Source organism: Syngnathus typhle, linkage group LG1, assembly GCF_033458585.1.
Source record: "Syngnathus typhle isolate RoL2023-S1 ecotype Sweden linkage group LG1, RoL_Styp_1.0, whole genome shotgun sequence".
Taxonomy (NCBI): Eukaryota; Metazoa; Chordata; class Actinopteri; order Syngnathiformes; family Syngnathidae; genus Syngnathus; species Syngnathus typhle.
This window is the reverse complement of record NC_083738.1, coordinates 23,952,697-23,977,004: the sequence shown is the minus strand read 5'-3', so window position 1 is coordinate 23,977,004 and position 24,308 is coordinate 23,952,697. Positions and strand designations below refer to the sequence as shown.

General features: G+C 42.7%; 6 protein-coding genes and 1 long non-coding RNA gene across 11 annotated transcripts; 5 read left to right on the top strand and 2 right to left on the bottom strand.

Moving 5' to 3' along the window:
* Positions 1 to 649: 649 nt before the first annotated feature.
* Positions 650 to 2,764, bottom strand: mpdu1b (mannose-P-dolichol utilization defect 1b). Its single transcript, XM_061294382.1, has 7 exons — positions 2,603 to 2,764; positions 2,320 to 2,385; positions 2,099 to 2,231; positions 1,934 to 2,019; positions 1,453 to 1,571; positions 1,152 to 1,262; positions 650 to 967 (listed from the first exon to the last, which is right to left on the bottom strand). Exons 1-7 carry the CDS (start codon positions 2,727 to 2,729, stop codon positions 830 to 832), a joined length of 780 nt encoding a protein of 259 aa, XP_061150366.1. The 5' UTR covers positions 2,730 to 2,764; the 3' UTR covers positions 650 to 829.
* Positions 2,765 to 6,315: 3,551 nt separating this feature from the next.
* lto1 (LTO1 maturation factor of ABCE1) lies at positions 6,316 to 7,246 on the top strand. Its single transcript, XM_061294650.1, has one exon. The coding sequence runs from the start codon at positions 6,618 to 6,620 to the stop codon at positions 7,041 to 7,043; it is 426 nt and encodes a 141-aa protein (XP_061150634.1). The 5' UTR covers positions 6,316 to 6,617; the 3' UTR covers positions 7,044 to 7,246.
* A 560-nt stretch (positions 7,247 to 7,806) lies between these two features.
* mblac1 (metallo-beta-lactamase domain containing 1) lies at positions 7,807 to 9,280 on the top strand. Its single transcript, XM_061294448.1, has 2 exons — positions 7,807 to 8,274; positions 8,801 to 9,280. The coding sequence occupies exons 1-2, from the start codon at positions 7,864 to 7,866 to the stop codon at positions 9,041 to 9,043; spliced, it is 654 nt and encodes a 217-aa protein (XP_061150432.1). The 5' UTR covers positions 7,807 to 7,863; the 3' UTR covers positions 9,044 to 9,280.
* A 1,962-nt stretch (positions 9,281 to 11,242) lies between these two features.
* Positions 11,243 to 14,911, top strand: tm4sf21b (transmembrane 4 L six family member 21b). Its single transcript, XM_061294512.1, has 5 exons — positions 11,243 to 11,467; positions 11,981 to 12,046; positions 12,129 to 12,280; positions 12,415 to 12,601; positions 13,822 to 14,911. The coding sequence occupies exons 1-5, from the start codon at positions 11,276 to 11,278 to the stop codon at positions 13,822 to 13,824; spliced, it is 600 nt and encodes a 199-aa protein (XP_061150496.1). The 5' UTR covers positions 11,243 to 11,275; the 3' UTR covers positions 13,825 to 14,911.
* On the bottom strand, positions 11,958 to 20,674 carry LOC133165236 (uncharacterized). 2 transcript variants are annotated; one of them, XR_009717541.1, is made up of 4 exons: positions 20,542 to 20,674; positions 19,849 to 19,929; positions 15,388 to 15,505; positions 11,958 to 14,911 (listed from the first exon to the last, which is right to left on the bottom strand). It is a non-coding gene; the product is annotated as an uncharacterized LOC133165236 (long non-coding RNA). The 2 variants fall into 2 exon arrangements; XR_009717543.1 differs by lacking the exon at positions 15,388 to 15,505.
* gal3st4 (galactose-3-O-sulfotransferase 4) lies at positions 14,255 to 19,567 on the top strand. 4 transcript variants are annotated; one of them, XM_061294304.1, is made up of 4 exons: positions 14,255 to 14,395; positions 16,869 to 16,985; positions 17,109 to 17,406; positions 17,664 to 19,567. In XM_061294304.1, the coding sequence occupies exons 2-4, from the start codon at positions 16,870 to 16,872 to the stop codon at positions 18,738 to 18,740; spliced, it is 1,491 nt and encodes a 496-aa protein (XP_061150288.1). In that variant the 5' UTR covers positions 14,255 to 14,395; position 16,869; the 3' UTR covers positions 18,741 to 19,567. The 4 variants fall into 4 exon arrangements, with proteins under 4 accessions (XP_061150288.1, XP_061150287.1, XP_061150286.1 ...); XM_061294303.1 differs by having other exon boundaries at positions 17,106 to 17,406; XM_061294302.1 differs by lacking the exon at positions 14,255 to 14,395 and adding an exon at positions 15,358 to 15,491.
* Positions 20,214 to 24,263, top strand: trappc14 (trafficking protein particle complex subunit 14). The gene is given in 11 exon segments (XM_061294295.1): positions 20,214 to 20,829; positions 21,080 to 21,163; positions 21,524 to 21,653; positions 21,789 to 21,875; positions 21,954 to 22,074; positions 22,136 to 22,283; positions 22,421 to 22,482; positions 22,545 to 22,748; positions 22,750 to 22,933; positions 23,174 to 23,325; positions 23,412 to 24,263. Coding segments are annotated over 11 exon segments (1,677 nt in total). The 5' UTR covers positions 20,214 to 20,442; the 3' UTR covers positions 23,530 to 24,263.
* The last annotated feature ends 45 nt before the right edge of the window (positions 24,264 to 24,308 follow it).

Below are 24,308 nucleotides of genomic sequence, written 5' to 3'. Positions count from 1 at the left end.
AAAAGTATTTTAATAGGGTTAGCCATTGTAGGGCTTGACTTTGAAATAAATAATTGAAAAGAAAAAATGTATTAATACAGTTAGGATATTTCACAATGAGATTGAAATGTTTAATATGTTACTTATACAATTTTTTATCTCATAGTACCTTTGTTACATTGTTACTTTGATGGACAAGACTGATAATGGAAAAAAAAGTGCTGACACAAATTATTTCAAATATTAGCTTGTATATCCTTTACAAATACGACACCTGAGCAATTTCAATATACTACTATACAGTGTCCTGAAAAACGTCACATTTTATAGCCTCAAAAGATGCCAAATTTATAAACTCAGGTATTCACAGGGGGGGAGCAAGGACTGTATGTTTACAATTATCATTATTTACATTACTTAACATGTGCTACTCCACCAATCATCAATATTTTTCCAGTTATCAAGATTTGCTATTATCAATATTTTTCCAGTTATCAAGATATGTGCTTAGAGTGCACTACTCCACCCTACTTTATGCACACGCACACACAGATAAGCGATATGATAAATACAACCTATTTGCAAGGTACATGTGAAACACGTGCCACTTCACAAAACGCAAGTCGGTCAAATAAGCGAGAGAACTGATGGACAAAGACAGCGAATCAGATTCAAACTTTGTACAATTTTATTCATGATCACAATCAGAATTCATTTCCAACTTGAAGGAATGTTATTTTGTTGATTTCTTTTTTTTTTGGGAGGGGGGGCATGCTGTGTTTCTGGTCAAGTTTCCTGGATACCTTACAGTGCGAGCGTGTTGCTCTGTAATTGGGGATGGATTATTTGCCTACTCTCTCTTCTTCTTCTTTTTCTTCTTCTTGCGCTCGGCCAAGCTGTTCCAGTAGTAGAGAACCTGCAGGGCGAGGATCCCGTTGCAGGCCGAGGAGATGACATAGGTAAAGGCCATCAGGGTGTCGCCCGTTTCCTGCAGACACGTGCAACAAGTTCATCAGTGGGAGAAGAAAAAAAAACTGCAACAAGGTGAAAAAGGATTCCCTGTCTGAAGATGCAAATTAAACCTCTTATGTGTAGTGTCGTCAGACAGAAGTGTTCCATTCAATTCAGGTCTAGTGGGACAAAAGTGCCCTTGAAAACAAAATGGCCGCTACCTGCAGCGAGGTGAAGATGCGTGCCAGCGATCCAGCGAACAGCAGGAAGATGGAAATGGCCGACAACTGGCCCGTGTGGCCGTTGCGGAAGTTAGTGGCTGCCTGAATCAGCTGCAACACAAAAAGACATTTGCAATTGTGAGACGCTCAGAACCATTTGACTTCTAAGTTTTAGTTTTTTTTTTTTTTACTTAGTAGCAATTCTTTAATAGCCCTCCAAATGTTTTATTTTTTTTCCCCTCACAACATCTAGATTTTATTTCCAAATGTAATTTCATGGTTAGCGTGGATGTGTGCCTACCCTGCCGACGATGATGGCAGGCATGTTGGAGGCCTGCAAGGTGGTCACCACTGACTTGGGGGTGACTGGTGACAGCACGGCGACCAGCAGACCAAAGTATATGATCAGAAAAAGGAAACCTGCCAAAAACAAATCGGCATTTTCAGCCCTCAAAATAAGTATTTGCTCACTTAACGTGACTTTTTTTTTTTTTTTTATATATATGACTTTGCTCCCCCCCAAAACGTTTTTATCCTCAATGCTCTCTTTGATAACCGGGCAGTGTGTGCACTCGCTGTCCCAATAATGTGGTGACTAGTTCGTCTGAAGTGAGTCACGTTCAAAAATTCGTCTTTTGCAGTGTTTTGGCACTGTACGTCAAAGACAAGAAGGGAGCTTGAAAATACTTTAAACCCCCCCATGTCTTATTAGAGTGTGCAATGATTGGAATTTCTCAGTAGTTTCCAAAACAAAATTGTGACTTGCTCATGTTTAGCCTCACCTCTGCCACCTCTCCCTCTATAGTGCTGAATGAGGAAGCCGATGGTGACAGTCTGTAGCATGAGGAAGAGCGCCTCGCCCCAAGCGCTGTCGTAACCCAAACAACAACGGTTCCTTTAATAAGGCATGGCGGCTCTGTGACCCTCTGGCCCGAGCAGGATCCCACCTGAAGGGGAACTTGTTGGCGATACTGTAGGCCATCGTTCCCGTGACGGCCAGCAGCTCGAGGAGCACCGACTGAAAGCTCAGGCCTTCGCCGCTCTTTGCACCCATCATCTTCAAGATCTGAGGCAGCTTCACTGGGAACATTGGGAAAAAATGGATCAAATGAACAGACAACGTTTTTCAGACTTTTTAAAATACAGTATTTGCATTTGAGTGATTTACCCATCACTGAACCCAGGATGATGCCAATCCCCAGGCCTTTGCTGAGTAAAATCTTTAAACATGGTACTGAAACACAAAAGTTCAAAAAATGAGATGTTTTGCATTCGAGGTAAGTAGTGCTTGTAAATCTGCTTAAAATGACTACATAATGAAAAACCAATCATATACTGCATATAATCTAAAATACAATATTCTCAACAGGGCGAGTAGTTTCTTAGATTTTACAATCTCTTGCTCGCGATTCTTTTAAGAGTCTTGATGGCATTCAAAACTTGTCACTCACCGTGTAGAAAATTGAGATTGAGAAAAAGCTCATCGTAGCATAATTCTGGTATCAAATACGCCAACAAGACGCCTTTAAAAGGCTCCATGAAAGAGGAACCTTTCTCTAGAATGACTTCTTCAGCCATTGTCCTGCCGCCAAGTCACGTGATTTGGGATGTGCTACAGCGTAAAGAGTCCCCCTCAAGTTGCTCCCATGTTATCTTACTCCCCGTCTCGAGTTACGACTGTTATGGTAAGGCAAGTTGCGCCGTTTTGTGTTTCGCGACTGCAGATTTGTCACAAGCGACTTGGAACTGATTGCAAAACCTCCAATTCTCAATAAAAACGCTGAATGAAACGTCTCGTCTGCATTTCCGACTGGCTGCAAATAAACAGCAAACTCTAAAAAAAAAAAATAGAATGTTGGCTCGTGAGTGAAATTCCTAAAGTGATTCGTTCTTTTTTTCAGTTTATATAACTTCAACCAGTATATGCATATAGATGCCTAAATATTGTTATCCAATATATCTACTGCAATTTCACATTAGATTGTTGGTTCGAGATTTACTTTTATTACTGTTATTTTAATAAACATTTGTGTTAAAACTTGTCTGGTGTTTTATTCCTTGTTTTTAAATTCGTCAATCCAAACATAAAAATCAGACATTTGGTTAACTGCTTTATATGACGTGTTTTACGTTGTTATATGAGTTGGTGTCCCCCAAAAGAACAGATTTTTTTTCTCCCTTTTATTCAAACACAAACACATTCGGCATGATAACACCATCAACTACAATCCAACAAATACAAAATTAAAACATCAATGTCGGCATAACGTGTGTCGGCTGGCATAGCAGCAACGCTGTCTGTCACTCACTCGTGAATCTTCCGGAACAAACCTGAAAATGGTGATGTACCTAATAGAGTGTCCGAATGACGTCACAGATCAAACAGCCAATCAGGAAGTGGGGGTGAGGGCGGGTGTGGCACTTTTCACTTTCAGTTAAGCGTTGGCCATGATTTTTCCCTAATGAACTGGCCTGTTATTAGGTACAGCTGAAAATGGCGGTGTACCTAATGGAGTGTCCGAGTGATGTCACAGACCAACTAGCCAATCAGAAAGTGGGGGTTAAGGCGGGTGTGGCACTTTTCACTTAGACCATGATATTTCCCTACTAAAGTGGCCTGTTATTAGGTACACTTGAAAATGGCGGTGTACCTAATGGAGTGTCCGTGTGATTTCCTCGTTAAGTGCACCTGCGTGAAAAGTTTTAGCTCCTGCAGAACGTGAAAGTGACCAAAAACTTTTCACGCAGGTGCGCTTAACGAGGGTAACTTGGAAAACATGTTGGAATACGGCCGCGAGGACTAGAGCTTGACACTTGTGATCTTTGACCATGATATTTCCCTAATGAAGTGGCCTGTGACTAGATTAGGTACACCTGAAAATGGCAGTGTACCTAATGGAGTGTACGAATGACATCACAGATCAAACTGCCAATCAGAAAGTGGGGGTGAGGGCGGGTGTGGCACTTTTCACTTTCCGTGAAGCTTTGACCATGATTTTTCCCTAATGATGTGGCCTGTGATTAGGTCAGTGCTTCTCAACTATTTTCTGTTACGCCCCCCCCTAGCAAGAAGAAAACTATTCGCGCCCCCCCTCCCCACCGTGACTATCCTAACTTGTCTTGTAAGTCGTAAAATGTTGCACTGTCGCAAACGTGACAGAAGTAACAATGAGAGCGCCACTGCCCCCTGCTGTAGTAAACGCGCAATTACACTTTATTCTAGTACTGCCAAAAGAAAAGCCTGTTCCCCAGGGTCACACGCGCCCCCCCAGGAATAGCACCGCGCCCCCCACTATTTGAGAAGCACTGGCCTAGGTGACTGATTCACAATTTGGTTTTGTCTGATATCAGAGATTAAATAAAGAAAACCAACTGGCTGATTGATTTGTTTTAATTGAGAGGAAAAAAAAACAGCAAAAGCATTTCACTAGCTGACCAGGAGATGGCGACAGCGTGGCATCTGAAGACCATGGATTGTTTGTTCTGCTATAGCCTAGGTGACTGATTCACAATTTGGTTTTGTCTGATAATAGATATTAAATAAAGAAAACCAACTGGCTAATTGATTTGTTCTAATTGAGAGAAGAAAAAACATCAGCAAAAGCATTTCACTAACTGACCAGGAGATGGCGACAGCGCGGCATCTGAAGACCATGGATCGTTCTGCTATGCCGGTTTAAAAAAAAAAAAAAAAAAACGTAATTACCTAGGGGTCAAAGGTCAAAGTTTACGGTTCAAAGTTCACCCAGGGGTCAAAGGTCGGTTCAAAGTTCACGGGGTCATGTGCACATTTTCGATTTTTAACTAGAGTTGAAAGTTCAGGGTTCAAAGGTCACCCAGGGGTCACCACGGGGTCACCACGGGGTCACACGGGGTCACCGCGGGGTCACCGCGGGTTCAAAGTTCAGGGTTCACTTTTTTTTTTTTTTTTTTTTTTTAGGTTAACCTTTATTTAACCCAGTGCTTCTCAATTATTTTCTGTTACGCCCCCCCCCTAGCAAGAAGAAAACTATTCGCGCCCCCCCTCCCCACCGTGACTATCCTAACTTGTCTTGTAAGTCGTAAAATGTTGCACTGTCGCAAACGTGACAGAAGTAACAATGAGAGCGCCACTGCCCCCTGCTGTAGTAAACGCGCAATTACACTTTATTCTAGTACTGCCAAAAAAAAAGCCTGTTCCCCAGGGTCACACGCGCCCCCCCAGGAATAGCACCGCGCCCCCCAAGGGGGGCGCGCCCCACTATTTGAGAAGCACTGGATTAGGTACACCTGAAAATGACGGTGTTAGGGGTTAGAGTTAGAGCTAGGGTTAAGGTTGTGTTGCAAAATTTTCCATGATAAAATATTTTATTGGTCCCATCGGGATTTGAACTCTGGTGGCTCAGGTGAGAATCCAGAGCACTAACCACTATACTACGGAAGCCTCACTTATGTTGCTTGGCAGGTACGTACACTATATGGTTTAATGAAGAAGCTCAAGCAAATAGACCAGAGACTTGTTGGACTCAAAGTCATCAGCATTAACTCTGCTACACTCGTGACATGGTTTTTCATTTTGGATGCGTTTGCAGTTCAATTCTTCACCATACTGATGGAATAAAATCGAGAGGTTATTTGAATTCTACGCTCTTCACATCTGCATGTGCGGTATAGTGTGGTCGTCGTTATGTTTCATTATCATATTTAATGTATGCAGGCGCAAAGCATTAAATGTCGGTAATGACGCTGTAGGGTGACGTTGTAAATGTATATCTTTTATGCAGTTTTGACCCTTTTGTTAACATTTGAGGTCATTATTTATTCCTGAATACTATAAATAGTTTGAGATTGAAAGTCACAACCAAATTGGCTAAAATGGTCTGGAGCCACTTTTTCTTTCTTTTTATAAGCACTTATGTGTGTTAAAAAAAATATAAAAAAAGAACTCCATGCGTACTCTTCTGCTAGAACTTGCTTACCTTAGAGCATCCAAACATGGTAACATTAGCTCTTTTTTTTTAGTGTTTGCTGTTTTTCGCAGCCAGTCGGAAATACAAACGAGATTGAGAATTTGAACAGTTTTGGAATCAGGGGAGTTCCAAGTCGTTGTGACGAATCTGCAGTCGAGAAACACAAAACTGCGCAACTCGCCTTACAATAACAGTCGTAACTCGAGACGGGGACCAAGATAACATGGGAGCAACTTGACATGTAACACCGGCTATTAGCCAGCAATGGCATCGACGCAAATGTTCCGTATAAAACTGAAATTCGGAGCAATATATATATATTTTCTTTATGAAGCGAATTCCGGTAACTATCAACGCGTGGCTTTGCTGAAAAATCACTCTGAAGCAATGAATGGATGACCAGATAATTGTTCACATTTGTGTTTCACTACTCCGTCGCTTCTTGATTACGTCACAAATGCGCTCAACTAGTCAACGATTGCGAGCAGACTGAAGACGAAAACGAACTGTTCCGAAAATGGCATTTGAGCCTGACAACACCGATATATTTGACTGTATTGTCATGGCGGAGGAGAAATTCCGTGGCGAGGGCTACCAAGAAGGCTTCGAGAAAGGGACCTACCAAGGTCTGCAGACTGGCCGTAGACATGGAGCCTCTCACGGGGCAAAATTGTCCACGGAGATCTCCTTCTATCACGGATTTGCCATTACGTGGAAATGCCTTCTTCAACAGGGATCAGACCCTAAACTACGAAAACGTGCCAAAGCCCTTGAGTCTTTTTTGTGCTTGATCCAAAATTCAAACTGTGCTGATCCCAAATCTGCCAAGCTGCAGGAGGATATGGAGAAACTTCGATGCAAATTCAAACAGGTCTGCTCTATGTTCAGCATCCACACTGACTTCAAGGATTACACCAAAACGTCGCAAGGAGCTTCTTTCTAAATCTTGACAAGACTTGAGTGGCCGACGCACACATGATGGCTGGCCTGCACGGAAATTGTCATGGGACACGCAAATTCTACATTTTCTACACCTGAATGAAGACAAGTTATTGTTGCTTGAAGCAATTTGACCATGAGAAAATATTTTCAATACTTTTAACATTAAACATGAAATATTGCAAAACAAAGATCAGGGAGCATTAACTTCGTCTGACTTATCTTAGTCGTGCCAACGTTTTTTCCACGAATGTGACTTATTCATTATACATACAGGATAACGAGAATTATAGGTCTCGTTATATACGAAAAAGACTATTTTTTAAAGATGACGTTTTTTTTCCCTCGGCAAAGTCGTTTGTTGCTGCGGCAGTGACCCCTCTTGTCCGCACGATGGCGACAAAGGAAGGCAAATTAACGAGTCGTGGCTCGAAACTGTTCTTTCATCCGAAGATGGGAAATGCGCTGACATTCTGTACAATCGTAAAAGTACAGGTGTATAAAAATAACTGGAAAAATACTCATAATACCCCAAATAATTAAGCAAAAGTAAAAAAGTAATGAGTCTGAAATTTACTTCACGAGTAAAAATAAAAAGTATTTTTACCGGATATTCTCTTCTTATGTCATATAATTGGAAGCTTATTAAAGTCTAAAGATTGCTACTTAACACATCCTTTAAACGGACTGGATTGTTTTTAAACGTGGTATGTTTTCTCAGATTGGAATTAGGAATTCTTGAAGGCAGGCCATACATTCGCTACTTGTACGTCAAACAGTGCGACGGCCATGACGTCATTAACAGCGCGGCCGAGTGGAAGTGAATGGCTTCCCTTATTGACATCCAAAAAATCCCTTTGCGTGAAACTCAACTGGACTTTCCCGGCCAACCTTACTCAGTGTCGGTCCTGAAGGTGGGCTACTACCACCCACAGACCGACGGAACGTTTCGGGCCGACGGAACCGTTACGCTGGTCACAAGAGATGGCAACAACATCCTGGTGGACACCGGCGGGCCTTGGGACAGGGACTTTCTTGTGGAAAGCCTCCGAAAAAAGGGTCTGGATCCCACGGACGTCCAGATAGTCGTGGGGACTCATGGTCATTCTGACCACGTGGGGAATCTCAATCTTTTCCCGTCCGCCGTCGTCATAGTAGGACATGACTTCAGCCGAGGGGACGTGTATTGGCCCAATAAGATGGCTCAAGGACACGCGCACGTCGTGGACGAGCACGTAAGACACCTGGTTTAAATGGAATTTTTGTAATTTTACAAGAAATAAATCCACATGAAAAAAAATCAAACAAAACCCAAATTAATCGCACAGAATGCACCACAGACATCCCCATCAAAATCTATGTAAAAATCACATGAAAAAAAAATATTTATATATAATCGCCAAAAAAATCATTTAAAAATCCACATAGAAAACACCCACACAAAAAAATCTACCAAAAATTCTCAAAAAGTACGCAAAATCAAAATATCCATATTAAAAAGCACATAAAAGCATCACTTAAAAAAAATCACTCCCCTGGCAAAATAAAAATCACACAAATTCCACATAAAGAAACCACATTAAAAAATGGTCATGTAAAGAACCACGCAAAAAAAGATGTGTCCAGGCATCAGCTGTGCCAACAGCAGGTCCAGTGTGATACTCTTGTATGTTTCTCTTTTGTGCAACTATCATACAATCCTTTTTAGAAAAGAAAAAAAAATTCAGATTCAACATACCAAGCATCTCACCTGTCTTCCAGGTGTGTGTGGTTCCCAGTCCAGGCCACAGCGGACAAGACGTGAGCGTCCAAGTGAAGGGAACCTCGGTGGGTACGATTCTCGTAGCGGGGGACCTCTTTGACTGCTGCGACGACGACGACTCATGGAGGGACTTGAGTTTGAACCCCGCCGTGCAGGAGACCAGCCGCCAAAAGGCGCTCCGCACGGCTGACGTCATCATACCGGGTCACGGCCTACCCTTTCGGGTCCTTAGAAATTCCTGAAACCAGGAGTCAGGTGCTTGACAATAAAATATTATATGTATTAATCAATAATAGAAAACCTTTGTTTGTACTACTTACTTGTGTGTTTGTTCCGCATGGAATTAATCCAAGTATTCTCATAATTTGAGGTTCTCATTACGATGGTCTTGCAAAATGAAGAATTTATAAAAAAGTGTAAATGCAAACGAGTATGAAGTTGTGATTTGTACAAATTAAATGGAACTATCACGATAATAATTTTGTAATTTTATGAGGAAAAAACGTCTGACAAATTTTCAGTTTAACAAACCATCACGTCTCTATTCCAGTAACATTTTATTCTCGACTGGCAAAAATTATTTTGTTTGTCTTTTAGCAAATTCTTCTCTGTGATATCATGACATTATTACCACCCTAATTCAACTCTTCCAGAGTGGTACTGCCAGGCACCTAAAACTGTTTACACAACCCGGACAAATAACTTCAGTGTGTTTCAACTGTCAGAAAAACGCTGACACACCCTATATAGCCCCATGACTCACTGATAAGATGATCAAATTACAACACAAACACTGGAAAGTATCTATGCAGTTTTTTTTACATATTGCGTAATCCCATAAACACAGGTGTCAAACTCAAGGCCCGGGGGCCAGATACGGCCCGCCACATCATTTTATGTGGCCCGCGAAGACAAATTGTGCATCAAATTCGTGTGTCATTACTAGGATTGCAAATTGTCTTCATTTTTAATAATATCTTTTTTTTTTTTTAGATTTGACTAGTTTTTACTCGTCTGATTTGAAAACGAGTTATTTGTCCGTTTGTTTTGTAGCTTTTACTGTATATAATATGAGGTGCTCATACATTTCTTTGGGTTGACAGTCGTAATGGCCCTCCGAAAGAAGCTATGACTACAATGCGGCCCCGCGAAAAAAAACGAGTTTGACACCCCTGCCATAAAACTACTCAGTGTACGGCTGGTTGAAAAAGTATTTGGATACGTCGGATTTGCATTTTGGTGTGGTGTGCTTCGGCTTGTGAGCAGTTCCTCTTCCAAAAGAAACTGCTTGATTGTCATAACAATATAAACCTGTTTCAAATTGAGTTTTTCCCCCATGTAATTTTTGCACTTTTCCTAATCTGTCAGGATTATAACTTGTTTTGTACAATTTTTAAAATCTTAATATCACAACTTTTTAGGAACTTGGTCATTCTAATATTTTAACACAGTTCCTCGTAAATTAGAAATTATCCTAATATTTACAAAATATTCTTTGAAAAAAAACAATATAGTTTTTATTATTGTAATATACTGTTGTACTATACTCTTTTTATTGATTTCTGTAATAATTATGAACTATTTTTTGTAAATTACATGTTTTAAATTTTAGTCTTGTCAAGAATGTTTTAAAAACATCTATTTTTCCCATTAATCAAAATGTATAGAATTAAGACATCTCAAGAAAAAAAAAACACTATCCCAACTTTTTCTTTACATGAAATCACAGCATCATTTTTTTATGAATTTTGAGTTTTTTTAAATCATGCATCCATTTTCTTCTACTTATCTGGCTTTGGGTCACATTTCTCCATTTTTAAAATTAAGTCTAAGTCTAAGTCTAAGTCTGCTTTATTGTCAACGTCTTCACATGCCGAGACACACAAAGAGATCGAAATTAAGTTTTCTCTATCCCACTGTGACAAGACATATTACACGATAGACATACAAGTAAACGACGCAATATAAAAAACAAGAAGGCACAAACAATAAATAATAAGAGTAATAATAAATAATAAATAAACAGATAACACAACAAATAAGAGCCAGTGTGCATACAGACAGTAAAAGTACAGGACGCTACGCAGAATCTTTATTCCCAGAATAATTATGACTTCTATTTTCTTGATCAATTTATTTGTGTAATAATTACAACTTCATTCTCATTATCACCTTTTTAATCTTACAATATTCAAACTATTTTCTCCATAACATGTATTGTTGGAAAGGCAAAAGGTGCAAAGCAAACAGAGTAGACTTTTATGGCTCTCATGGAAACGCTGTCGCTACACACTCCCATAACATAAAGTCCAGGTCATAAAATATCTAATCGGGCTGTGTGTGCTTATCAACGATCGTTCCACCTTTTTCCACACCCAGCCACCCACCCATACACTAAAGGACAAATCATATAAATAGTAATATAGCTGACAGAGGAATTCCCTCTGTGTCCTTTTGTGTGTTCACCTGCAAAGATGTGTACGGGAGCGTGCGCCAAGGTCATCGCCATACCCCTCTATATCCTGGCGTTGCTGTCCATCATCTGCAACATTGTGCTCTTCTTCCCCGACCTCAAAACCGAATATGCGGCCGAGGATCGTGAGGGACTGCCCCGGATCACTGAAGAAGTTAAATACATGGGGGGAGTGATCGGAGGAGGCATAATGGTAAGTTCTTGAAATTTGGGAGGAAAATGACCCTGAAATGGCCGCTTTGAACCAAAATGGCAGACTTCCTGTATTTTCGTGCATAGGTTGACGAGACTTTTTTTGTGCCTCTGCTTATGGTACACATGGTTATTAAATTTCATGTTGCAAAGTAAAACCGGCTTTGGGGCTGAATCCTCAAGCTTTTTGATAAATCATTATAAAAAATACGTGTAATGTAAAGGTAGCGTTTGTCTAGTTTTGAGGCACCCCCAGAAATGGTGAAAACAACCCTAAAATGGCTGCGTTGACTCAAAATGGCCGACTTACTGCGTGTTTATCCGTATCGGTTAATTTTTTGGGTGGCTCAGCTCAATTCACATTGCTAAGGAAATATGTCTCTAAAATGGGTGCTTAGAACAAAAATAGCAAATTTTGTTTTCCAGCAAAATAACATTTGATGAAGACAAATGTCCTTTTGCTCTTTTTTTTTTTTTTAAAATACCATGTGTTCTTTCTGCTTCTATGTGAAAGGTCCTCATTCCTGCCATCCATATTCACCTGACCAGCTCTGGCAAATGCTGTGCCAACCGCTGTGGGGTGAGCACACGCAAAGCTAAAGCAAAAAATATATATATATAAAAAAAGCTTGTCACATTTGACACAATGTCACTCGACGCAGATGTTCCTGTCCATCGGCTTCGCGGCTGCGGGCGTGGTCGGGGCCATATACAGCTTGAGCGCGGCTGCCCTCGGACTTTCCAACGGTCCGCTGTGTAAGTGGAGCAATCTGCAAAATCCCATTCCAAAATGGGGGGTTCCCTTTGCAAACAGGTATCCGCCAATTTTGCATGGCATGACTCTATAATATTCATAATTCTATACTTGCTGACGCTAGAGTAACAAAATGAAATGGGATGTAAAGAAATAAAGAAAGAAACATATCATTATGCTATCTATCCTTGCAGCACTGGGAGCTACCTGACAGATAAGGATATGTGGAAATGGTGCAAACTCCCCGAGAATGTCGTTGAATTCAACGTGGGGCTGTTCTCCACCCTTTTGGCGGCGGCCTCCCTTGAATTGATCCTCTGTCTCATTCAAATGATCAACGGGCTTTTCGGATGCATCTGTGGCACTTGTACCGGAAAAGAGGTAGGGGCCCGGAGACCCGCTTTTCATACTTGTTCATTAGCGGATTATATTAAACGGTGGGGATAAGACGCACTGCATTGTGTTGATTCATGGACAAAACCAATATTATTTTACCGACGATGTCGTTATACGGTGCTTACGTGTATTGCAAAAAAAAAACCACGTCAATTTGAGGTAGGCAATTACTAAATGACTTTGTGATATCATGACATGTTGTCAATGGTGATATCATGCTAGAGTAACTAGGTCAAGTGATATTGGAATATTTTATCTGACACAAAAATGATGTCAATGGTGTGAGAGGTGGAACTTGTATCGCTTAGCAATATCGCAACATTTTGCCATATCACAATATGATTGATTGATTGAATATTTATTGATCCCCAGGGGTGGGGAAATTCAGGCCCCAGCAGTATTCACACCACAGAGTGGGTATACAAAAGACACAGGCTGCCACACAACGGCGCCACAAAGAAAGCCAGAAAGTGCTCAAGATAAAAGCCATCAAAGCAAAACAAAGCTAAAAGACAAAGGAAAAAAAAAAACTGTGGCCAACCAGCACCCCTCAATACAAGAGAACACACAAAATAGCCTCCACGGGGTCCATAGACAGGTATAACGGCAGTCCAGTTCAACGGCGCCCAATGGACCGTGGTCGTGAATCGGTGAAAAACATCACAAAGCAGGCAAACGTGTGAGCAGCGTCCTGGGCACCCAGTCGGATGCACGTGCAGATGGTCACCACGGGGCTAGCATGGCGAAAGTCGTTGGTTCCGACGAGCACGAGGAAGCGGAGTCCCTACAGGGGTTGCGGTTGCAAGGCCAAGGCGAGGGACCCGGTCATCACTGGCCGGATAAGCAGGAAGCCGCCGTAGAGTTACGCCGGTCTCGACCGATGATCCCGGTCCCAGGAAGAAAAAATAATAATACAAAATATCCGATCCGAAGAGATACTGAGGTGCGGTAGAAGGCACCAGCATCGCCGAATGGACAAAAAGACAGAAAGAAAAAGGAGAAAAGAAAGAAATAAAGAGGAAAGGAGAGAACACTGCTGGGAGGCAGCCACTTACGGCGCCATACCGAAAAAAGTGGTGTTTATGTGACAGTTGATCTAGAAGAAAAATGATCAATCAGTCATGACATCTTTTGTCAATGTCAATAACAATATTGCCGACTGCGATGTGATGATAACCAAGATGATTACATGTGTCTTTCAACAGTAAGCCAGCCGGATAAACCCCGAAAGACGAGACGACCTGCATCGACGCCATCGAGCGTTATCGACTTGAGCTCCGTTTCACAATTGAAAATGGACACTTTGGGAAATCATTGCTACCTCGTCTTGGCTCTCCATATTGGTCGATTATGTGATTCCATTCTCTGCTTTCTCAATCGCTATGCTACATTTCCGTCTGTGTTTGAAGATATTTTGTAATAAATCTCCCAATGAAAACAACGGCTTCGTGTTTGACAGGACAAAATAGAAACTTTGTTATGAGTATCTGCAATCCTCCGTTTTTCCTAACACTTCCTCTGAGCCTTTATTTAGTCTGACAGGCTGGATTAAGAGGACAGAGGGGACATGTTGTTGGAGTGGGGGGTTGTGGAAGCAAGTGGTCAGGTTTCAAGTCTGGCATGGAGACTCCATGGGGAATAAACGTATGTTTAGCCGCTAACGGGATACTGCACAGCCAAATATTTCTTTGTGCGTTCTGGAGATGAACTTTAACTGGCTGCCATATGCAGATGAGGACTTGACTGCAGGCTACATCAGCAAAAAAATTCCAAGACCAGGTGAGTAACCGGGGCACATTTGTGTGTGAAATTTCAAGTCAGACTTGGTGGGGGAGGGTTTTGGCCCATTGTAGCTGTCGAGTAAGAGCGGCACTTGTGGTCCAGTGAAACTCAATGCTGTCTTTCTGCATGAATTGTGTCAGAAATTCCAATCCAGTTAGTTTATGGGGATGAGGAAAAATCAATTCTCGATTGCAGATGGTATCATTGTAAATCTGGCATTAATTAACATAGCTCCCATCAGTGAAAAATTAATGTGGAATCACGCAAGACATTCCAAGCTTTGATTTTCAGTGTGCTTCAACTTTCACATTCTTTTTGTTCCGAACGTTTTGGGGCCAAGTACAGACATGTTGAAATGTGGGTAAAAGCTGGAGCTCTGTGAAGGAAATTCTGGTGTCGTAGCTTCTTGTGGTTGCTTGCGTCTTGCTTTAAGGCCAGTTCTCATTCCCCACTTATCAGCTTATGGTGTAAGCATTTGGCACAACAGTTGGGAGTAATCTTGTTTGACTGATCCTGCAGGAGGAATATAGTTTGAATGGACACAGGTTAATGCTGCTCAGGAATAGTAAACGCTTGCATAATACAAAAAGGAAGAAGGTTCTAATTTAAGCCACAAAGTCAGAAAAGTTGTGGTTGTGTCGTTCCGTATCATAGCAAAACAATAAATAATACTTTTTTGAGAAATAACGTACCTCCCCAAAAAAACTCTAAAATGATATAATATGGTTTGTTAAACATTCAGAGAGAAAATATGATCAGGCGACAGACTGACTGATTTTATTTTGTAAGTGAACGGACGTGCTTGTCACCCTCGCCTAGCTTTTATTTTGTTAGTAACCGGAAGTCATCGGCATCTTTTGTCTCGCTCGCGCGCCGCCAACTCATCTATCTCTTGCGTGCACAATTAAGCGGCTCGAGGAGATAAAAGCGCATCGTCTGCGACGTCTCGGCCCGCTCCTTATCCAGACCCCAGGCCCGGCCCGGTTCACCTCATCCCCGCGGCGAGATGTTCCGAGCTCCCGGCGGCTGCACACGAACAGCGCAGCCGATACCGGTCCGGGAACACAGCGATGCTTCTCAAACGGAGAGCCAGGTAGCGTTCGCTTTCTGCAGAAAAGAGGGGCGGGGGACGACGCAGGATAAAAGAAAAAATCGGTGGAATTGCGTTGCTGGGATTGTGTAGGGAAATAAATGCAGAGATAGAGGGGGTGGGGAGTGGGGGCTCCCTCCCCCTCTTTCTCACGCAAAGGCCTTTTTCTGCCCCCCCCCCCCCCTATTTTATTCTTAAAACTGAGGTGGGCAAAGAATGGCCCGTTCCCTTTTTAAATCTAACCCACCGAGTCCTGTAATCTGTAGATTTTTTTTTTTAAGCAAAATACATTGCAATACTGTGAAAAAAAAATTGGAATACCGTAATAGTAAAATACAAGTCTTAATGTTACGAGGGAAAAGTCGCATCCTCACATGAGTAAGAGATGATATTGTGCGGGGGGGAAGAAAAACAACCTTGTGTTACAAAATGATTGAAATGTGAGGAGAATAGGTGTAATGTGACGAAGGAAGAACAAAAGCGTCATTTGGTGAGCAAATAATGTGTAATTGAAAAAATATCTTCGAGAATGTGACTGGTCCTTTCTCGATGTATCCCTTCCAATGACGTTTCTCATACCTTCTGCTTTTGTTATATTTTCAAGTTATAAGCCTGATTCCATAATGTATGAGTTGCTGCAAAGTTGCCGTTTCCCGTCTACGTTTTATCCTGTTATGTCAACCATTAATCTTTCATACAGACTTGAGGTTTTACAGTATAGAAACTAAGTTGACGCTGAGAGAAGTCAGTGCGTCGAGCTTTTCTTCCAGGTGCAATGTCTGCTTTCCGTTGATACTTGACAAAAACTTTTAATTCTCAAATTTCATGTCATGTCTGCTTCTGGGTCCACATGTGACAGAATACCGCTTCAATAGAAAATAGTCACATTCCCAAAAAGTTGTAATGTTTCAAGAATAAAGTATTGTGTGTGGGGGGGAAAAAAAATCGGAAGGTAATAAGAAAAACGTGGCAGTGTCGTAATATTTTAGAATAAGTCGTAATGTTACGGGGCAAAAAGCCGCAATCTTAATTGCCAATTCTAGGTTGTGAGAAATAGGTAGATTTTTTTTAAGCGGATTTTTGCCCCCCACCCCCCCCCCCCGCCCCCGACTGCAGTGGTCTGCAACCCCTGGTCCACGGCCCTATTCCAGTTTGCGGATCATTTGGTAACAGGCCATAGAGATATTAAAAACACACACAAATTAAAGGATGGTTGCGGGACAACGGAATATCAGATGAATCGGTCCAGCACCCGAGTAGGATAAACGGTATTGAAAATGGATGGATACTTTTTTTTTTGACAGTTTGAACAGACCATACTGACATCAAAATTGAGTTTGGTATCAATTTTAGCATTTGACATCAAATTGCATGTGGCAGGATGCTGCGAGGGCTGGTGCGCGGCTGGCTGGGGCCGCGCTGGATGTGGAAAGCTTTGCTGCTCTTCGTGGCCATCGCTTTTGCCGGACAACTGCTGGGAATTATCTTCAGCAAGAGGTAGGCGGGGATTTGCTTTTTGTTTCGCCAGCGAGTCGCACAAATACACTCGCAATATAACGTAAAGGAAAAAATGGCATCAGTAACGACAAAGGTGTTTTTTTTCCCCGTCTTTGCCAGCAGCACCCAGCCAGCCGCTCGCTCCATTTTCTCGTCCCCTGACGCCCAAGGTCCGTCTCTGGGCTCCTGTCGGCCCCACACCCACATCATGTTCCTCAAGACCCACAAGACGGCGAGCAGCACTGTGCTCAACATGCTCTACCGTTTCGGGGAAGAGCGCGGCCTGCGTTTCGCCCTGCCGCTGGGCTACCAGCTGGGCTACCCGCTGCCCTTCAATGCCCACAGGGTCAAAGGCTACAGGGGCCCTCGAGTTGTCGAATTCCACATCATGGCCAATCACATGAGATTTCATAAAACGGAGGTGAGTGCGTGACAGGATGGGAACAACTAAATATGGGATAAAAGACCAAATGAAAAGAAAAAGTCGGAAATATTTATGATTCATCCAGAGATGCAACGTTATGAGGTAAAACAAAACAAAAAAGAGCAAAAAAAATCAAAAAGAGAAAATAATTGTATGAGAAAAATGTTACGAGCAAAAGTCATAATTCTGATGGCAACAAGTGCAAGTATGGTCTGATTCCAAGTTCCCGGTGGTTGTCTTTGGTGATCTCGTAGGTGGAGAAGGTGATGCCTGCAGACACCTTCTACTTCTCCATCATCAGGGACCCGGTGGCATTGGCCGAGTCGTCCTTCGCTTATTACAAAGAAGTGGCGCCAGCCTTCCGGAAAGCCAAAGGCTTGGGTGACTTTGCCGACGATCCCGGCAAGTATTACGAACCCCGCGCCCGCAACAACCACTACGCCCGCAACTTGCTGTGGTTCGACTTCGGCATGGACAACAACGCCAACTTCTCGGCGGTTCTGGCTCGCCACGGCGAGGCCGTGGTGCGCCAGACCTTTAAACTGGTCCTGGTGTCCGAGTTCTTCGATCAGTCCATGATACTCCTGCGGCACGCGCTGTGCTGGCCTCTGGACGCCGTTGTGTCGTTCAGCCTCAACGCGCGGCAGCAGAAGCAGGACGGCGCAGGCGGCGGTGTTTTGGCCGACAGCTGGTCGGAAAAAGTTCGAGGTGGGCGCTCGCCGGCCAAAGCGCCGCCCAATCTGGTCCTCACAGAGCAGCAGCGGGAGAAGCTGCGCCAGTGGAACGCCTTGGACTGGCACTTGTATCAAGCCTTCAACCGGACCTTCTGGCGGGAAGTGGCCGCGTTCGGCAAGGCCCGGATGGAGCGAGAAGTGGCTCTCCTCCGGAGCCGGCGGGAAGCCCTCGCCGGGGTCTGCCTGCGGGACGGCGGAAAGCCCGTGGAGGCCCACCGCATCCGAGACAAAACCATCAGGCCCTTCCAGATTGGCTTGGTGAAGATCCTGGGCTACGAGCTGCAGCCGGGGCTGGACAACGGCACCAGGACTGCCTGTTTGAGGATGATCCGGCCCGAGATCCAGTACAAAGACGCGCTGGACGCCAAACAGTTCCCGCAGGCACAGTCGCTGCACGCCCCGCCGGGGCAGCAGAGCCCCATGTTAGCCTCTGATAGGTCTTTTTTCAAACAAGACCCATCCCGGACCGGGGAAAAGGGACGGGACCCGGGAGGGAGGACAGGGGATGAGGAGCCGCGGGATTGGGACGGAAGTCGCTTACTGAGCCGCAACCGAAACGAGTCCGTAGTGAGGAGGAGGAAGCGGCCAGCGATTTAAGTGGGCTGAGCTTGAACAAAAAGTTTCCATTGTAATTCCACTTTCCCAACTTTTGTTTGTCAATGCTTCCAACTGCAAGACTGTTGTCTTTAACGAAAGGACATAGGGACAAGTGCATTAAGGCCACAAGGAAAAAGAAATGAGAAAAATAAGAAAATGGAAAAAAAAAAACAAGTTCAAGAAGTTGCGGTGTCGCCAAAAAATGAGGTCGTATTGCAAGAAAAAGAAAGTTACCAGTCAACGTTGATTATTATATGTGAATAAAGTTAAGGTACTGCAAGAAAAGAGTCTTAAAAGTTATCAGGAATAATGTCCCACTCTCACATGGAACGCACCAGAAAAAGCATTATTTAGAAAGGTACTTTGTCAGACTGGAATAATGAAGTACATTTACTGTGTTGCACAACAATGGCTACGAGAATGTAGTCGCTGTAAAGCAAGGTGAACGACAGGAACATTCATGTATGTTGTGGGAATATTTGAAGAATCATCACGCTTTTAATTAATCAATTTATGACAATAAGACAGCTGAAGCCTTTTGCTCATTACCACGAGACATTTTTAGGAATCCTCTCAAGAAATACATACCAAATTTTCCCAAATAGTAAGCGACCCTCCCCCCCCCCCCGTTTTTTTAGACACCGTGCCTCAATTAATTCAAATGAGCAAATAAGCACCCTTTTTAATTATTTATTAAAGTATTATTTTATTGCTGAGTATTTATTTGTACAGTCTGATGTTCAATATTCTAATAATGCTTACAAATGAAGGCCTTCTCTTTCATAAACACCCAGTACTCCGCACTAAATAAACATCCTTAGTCACCATTGGAGGAATACTTTGCCACCACCAGAGAAGCCAAAACATGTGATACTTGTCTTCTCTCTCTCTCTCTCTTTTTTTTTTTTTAATCGCCGCATGCTTTGCCGTACCCAACAATGCATCCATTGATAACTTGTCACCGGACTCTCAATATTCAAGCTGACAATGACTTTAGTGTTCAAGTCCATAAAATAAAAAGTCACACCAACGGACAACAGAGTACTGTTAACTTTTTCTGTTCTTCTACAACGACACGTTAGGGTCGATGCAAAATGGGAACACTCACAAAAAGCTGCTGTAGGCCACAACTGACGTCCAGACGCCACACACCAATCCAGCTCCTGGTGTCACGCACCAGACCACACCCCTAAAAGGCAAACATCCAACACGTCAATGTTAAATTACAAAAAATATTTTATCAATGTAGGTCAAGGCAGTACATCCTATTTTATTATTTTTGAAAAGACAAAAAGTAATTCTATTTTACCAAGGCAGTACGTCCTCTTTTATCATTCTTTAATTTGTAAACATTAAGTACATATTTTGGGAATACTGACAAATGCTAAAAAAATAATATAATTTTGAATAATATAACGTTTCAACCAATCAGCTCATCGGAATCAACTGGCTCTCGTCCATTTGATTACTTTGGTCTGGTACAAACTAGTCGCTCCAAAGCCGCATCGATTAACCGCTCTTCTGTTTATCACTAAATAACCATCAAACGGGAACTAACTGCAGACTTTTTTTTTTTTTTTTCTATGCCCGGCCACATTTTATGTGTACGTCTTCGCCGCGTGTCCGCCTTTGACTACATCCGCCTTCCCATGTTTATTTACATGGCAACATATGGTTAGTTAGGGCAACTTTTTCGACGGCCATGGAGCCGCTGTTTGATCACAGTGTGTATTTTCCCGCCGCGGGGGAGCTGGTGGACCCGGCGGAATGCGACACTCTTCGGCAAAGAACACACTTTTACCTCGGGGAGACGGTCCATTTTCTTGTGGTTCTGCGTAAAGGTAGTTTGTTAAGGGCAAAGCAAATGGGCGACTTGTTCGCTGTGGCGACCGTTGGCGCCCTTCTCGACGACAGTCGGATCGACCCAAATAACAACGCAGAAGAAGAAACAGAAGCGAAGGAGGACCAACAAGGTGACATTTTGCTTGAGCACCACAGAAGAAGAAGCATCGGCGCAACCCGCAAATTCGTAGAGTGCCGCCCGCTTCGCAACCACAACAATGCACGTCATAGGGTGGAACCGGTCAAGGTAAGCCTGACCGCTGAAACTTTTAAAGTGTAATTGCTTTCTTTGTCTATTGCATGTGTACCTTTAAGGGGCGTGGCCTGTACCTGCGTATGAGTCCGTGGCTCGCAATTGCCTTTTGTGTGACTTCTCAGTTTGCATTTGTGTATTTGTCCCGTTTTATAAATGCTAAAAGTGGCTCTCCTTGCCCACATGCGAGGGCATTGATATACCTCAACTGAAGGTTGACATCTTGAAATTTGCTTTTCTGCAGTCAATGCCATTGTCAGAAGAACAGATTTCCTTCAGTCTTAAGGTTACTTTGGACAGGCTCCCTGTTGACACACTCCAAGCCAAGGTCCGTTTTTTTTTTGCCAATTCCAAGATATCAACGAATTATGTTTATAGGAAGAACAGCTATTTACATTTGTGTTGAATATAACTAATTTTTTTCAAACAGAAATAAGTCGCAATACATTAAAAGAAAGTCATAATTATCAGGAGTAAAGTTGCAATGGTATGAGTAAATACATAATAGAAATGAGACTAACTATTACAAAAATAAATCAATTGAAAAAAACAAAGACATTATGGAAAATAATGGATCATTATTATCATTATTATTTCAAAATGATGTTGAAATATGGCTTAGCATATTTCAGACTAATTAGATGAGTGACTACAAGTTTTACAAAATGGCTTACTGTGCTTTTACCAGATTGTGGTGAGCGTGTGGGAGCAGGATGAAGACCAGATGGAAGTGAGGGAACATGGCTACCTCGGAGTCTTGCGGCTCTGCTCGCCTGCACGCACTTTCCGAGAGGACCTCAACAAATTCAAGGCGCAGGGTAAAAATAATCACTCCATGTGTCTAGCATCTGGAACCCATGTTACGTAAATGACATTCATTAACAGAACAACATCACAAATTGTCAAATATGTGCAGTAACTTGTAACCTTTACTCTATGACCTCCTCCTCTAGTCAGTGCCACTTTGAATGTTCTGCCGCCCCCCGGTGTCGGGTGTCAGCACCTGACCGTCTCTGGAAAACACCTGACCTTCCTGAAAGGTCAGGCGTTCTCTTTCCCAAGCCATGCATGTTATCATGAGTCTTCCGGCTTTGACGCCCCCGCCCTCTCGCCCTCAGTTTCGAACGGTACCTCTTGTGAGGAGCTTTGCATCACAGACGTGAGGATCCTTCCCAACTACAACTCGTCCTACCTTCCAATGATGCCGGACGGTTCCGTTCTGGTCGTAGACAACGTCTGGTAAGTGAAAAGGCTGAGGTGCTTTTCTCCCCCTTATCTGACGTTTCTCTCGCTGCCAAAGCCATCGATCAGCTGAGGTGACCATGGCGTCGTTTTACCGCGTGGACAGCGAGTGTTCGCTTCTCCCAAGCACATTGGGCACCTTGGAGGAGCACAACTTCCTGTTCAGGCTGCAGCTCCAGGACAAAGAAGACCACGACTCCAGTGAAGTGAGAGGCTGAAGCACCAGCAGCAGTGCTTTTGAATTGTTTCGTATACAGCCGACACTCACTATATGGCATGATTTATGCAGACTGATTTTGATAGCTTTTTGTGAGTGGTGTATTTTTGTATATTTTATGTGAAGGGTTTGGAAATTCCACTGATTGCTGTGCTACAATGGCACACATCATCACCCCCCCGCACGAGGTGAGCGCTCCATTAGCGTGCACCACATGCTAGATGCTAACGTTCCTTCATTTTCTCGCCAGGCGCATAGCCACTTTTTACTCACTGCCGAGCATCAGCTTGAATCGTCCTCGGTTGCTGATGATCGCTTCCTGCCCGAGGGTCGTCAGGCCTCGCCAGAGCTTTCCGGTCAAGTACACTCTAGTCAACAACCTACGAGACTTCTTGTCTGTCCGGCTGCGCTGGAATTTTCAGGGTGAGTTCTCCCAACACGTAGCCTCGCCCAGTCCGGAGGCCGGCTCCCATTCTGTGTTTCGTTCGTCCAGCTCACGCAGGAGGAGGAAGCCACCGAGAACGCGAGGTGACAGCCGTGGTGTGCCAGTCTCCCTTCAGTAACCTTGGGTGTAGCAAGAAAGGCTCCAACATTTCTTTTACCGTCGCCTTCCAAATACTTGAAACGGGACTCTTTGAGGTACGGGCCAGCAAACCACGTTCGCATTGTCAAACGTTTCAGCCTTCCCTTTTATTTCGTAATTGTAGTTCATCGTGTGCCGTTAAGTTTATATCTATTTTATAATTGACAATTTACTGATTTCATTTAAAAGTATTTGTCAAGATGCTAATTATCAGTTAAATAATTTTCCCTCCCATTTTACATGATCTGAAAATGCTCATTTAAAATGATTTTTCGGATGCATTCCCGACACCTCAGTTAAGTCAGCACATGAGAATGAAGCTACAGTTCACGGCGCCATCCGAGGAGCCCCGATCGCCCCAGAGGTGCGCGCGAGCCTCAGTCGACAACGTCAAACGGTCCTTGAGCTTCTCCCAACAGCCGCATCTTCCCAGACCACACCACGTCAGGTAAAAAAGATCACAAAAGATGCTAACATTAGATGCTACTAACATAGCTGATTTTCTCACTAAGGCTAACGCTTGCCCCTTTGCAGGACTGGCAGCATGGTGGAGCGTCCATTCGCCAGGACTCCAGAGCAAAGACTCGTTTCACCGGACCAGGTTGCTAAAAGACAGTGTCAGGTGTTTGTGCTGGAGCACATCGGCAGCTGATAATTGCGGACTATTTAAGGGTGTTTTGTATTCTAGAATAGGATATGGCAACCAAACTGAAGTCTTAACACTGGTTTTATTTGGATCATTATTTATGTGAGTTATTTTCAAATATTTATTTGAGTGTGTTCTCCTCATTTCAGTGCTTACTACACTGGCCATAGCACATCAAGCCATGTTGACCTACCTTAAACTTATTTCCGAATGTTTCAATTTAATTATCTTAATGTTTACATATTTGTCCTTTATTTATGACTCTTGTATTTTATTCTTCTAATATATGGACTTATTTTCCTGTAATATTTAGACTTGACTTTTGTCCTCATGAGAGTATAGTTTGGGTAAATTATGACTTTGCAAAAAGACAATGATATTTCCACATAAGATTTTGCCTTTTCACAGAATTTTATGCCTTTATTTTCCTATTTACATTGTAATTATTATTTTTTTCTCTCTTGACTTCTCAAAAGTAATTGTTTTCGCACAAATAAGGCAATATTCTCAAAATTATGACTTCTCCTCAAATTAAAATTATAACAATTTATCAGTAATTATGTGATAATTTTAGGTAATTGTTTTAGTGTGTTGCACACTGCCTGGTCCAATGTTTTGAAATATTCATGCAAAATGTCAAATTCTGCTGTTTGAATGTATATTTCAAGAATCAATGTGAATTTCTTTTCTTTCTGAAAGCATTTCATCAAACTGAAATAAAATATAATTTAAAAAAAGAATCATTTTGACTAGACATAAGTAATTTAAATCCCAGGTAAGGAGTT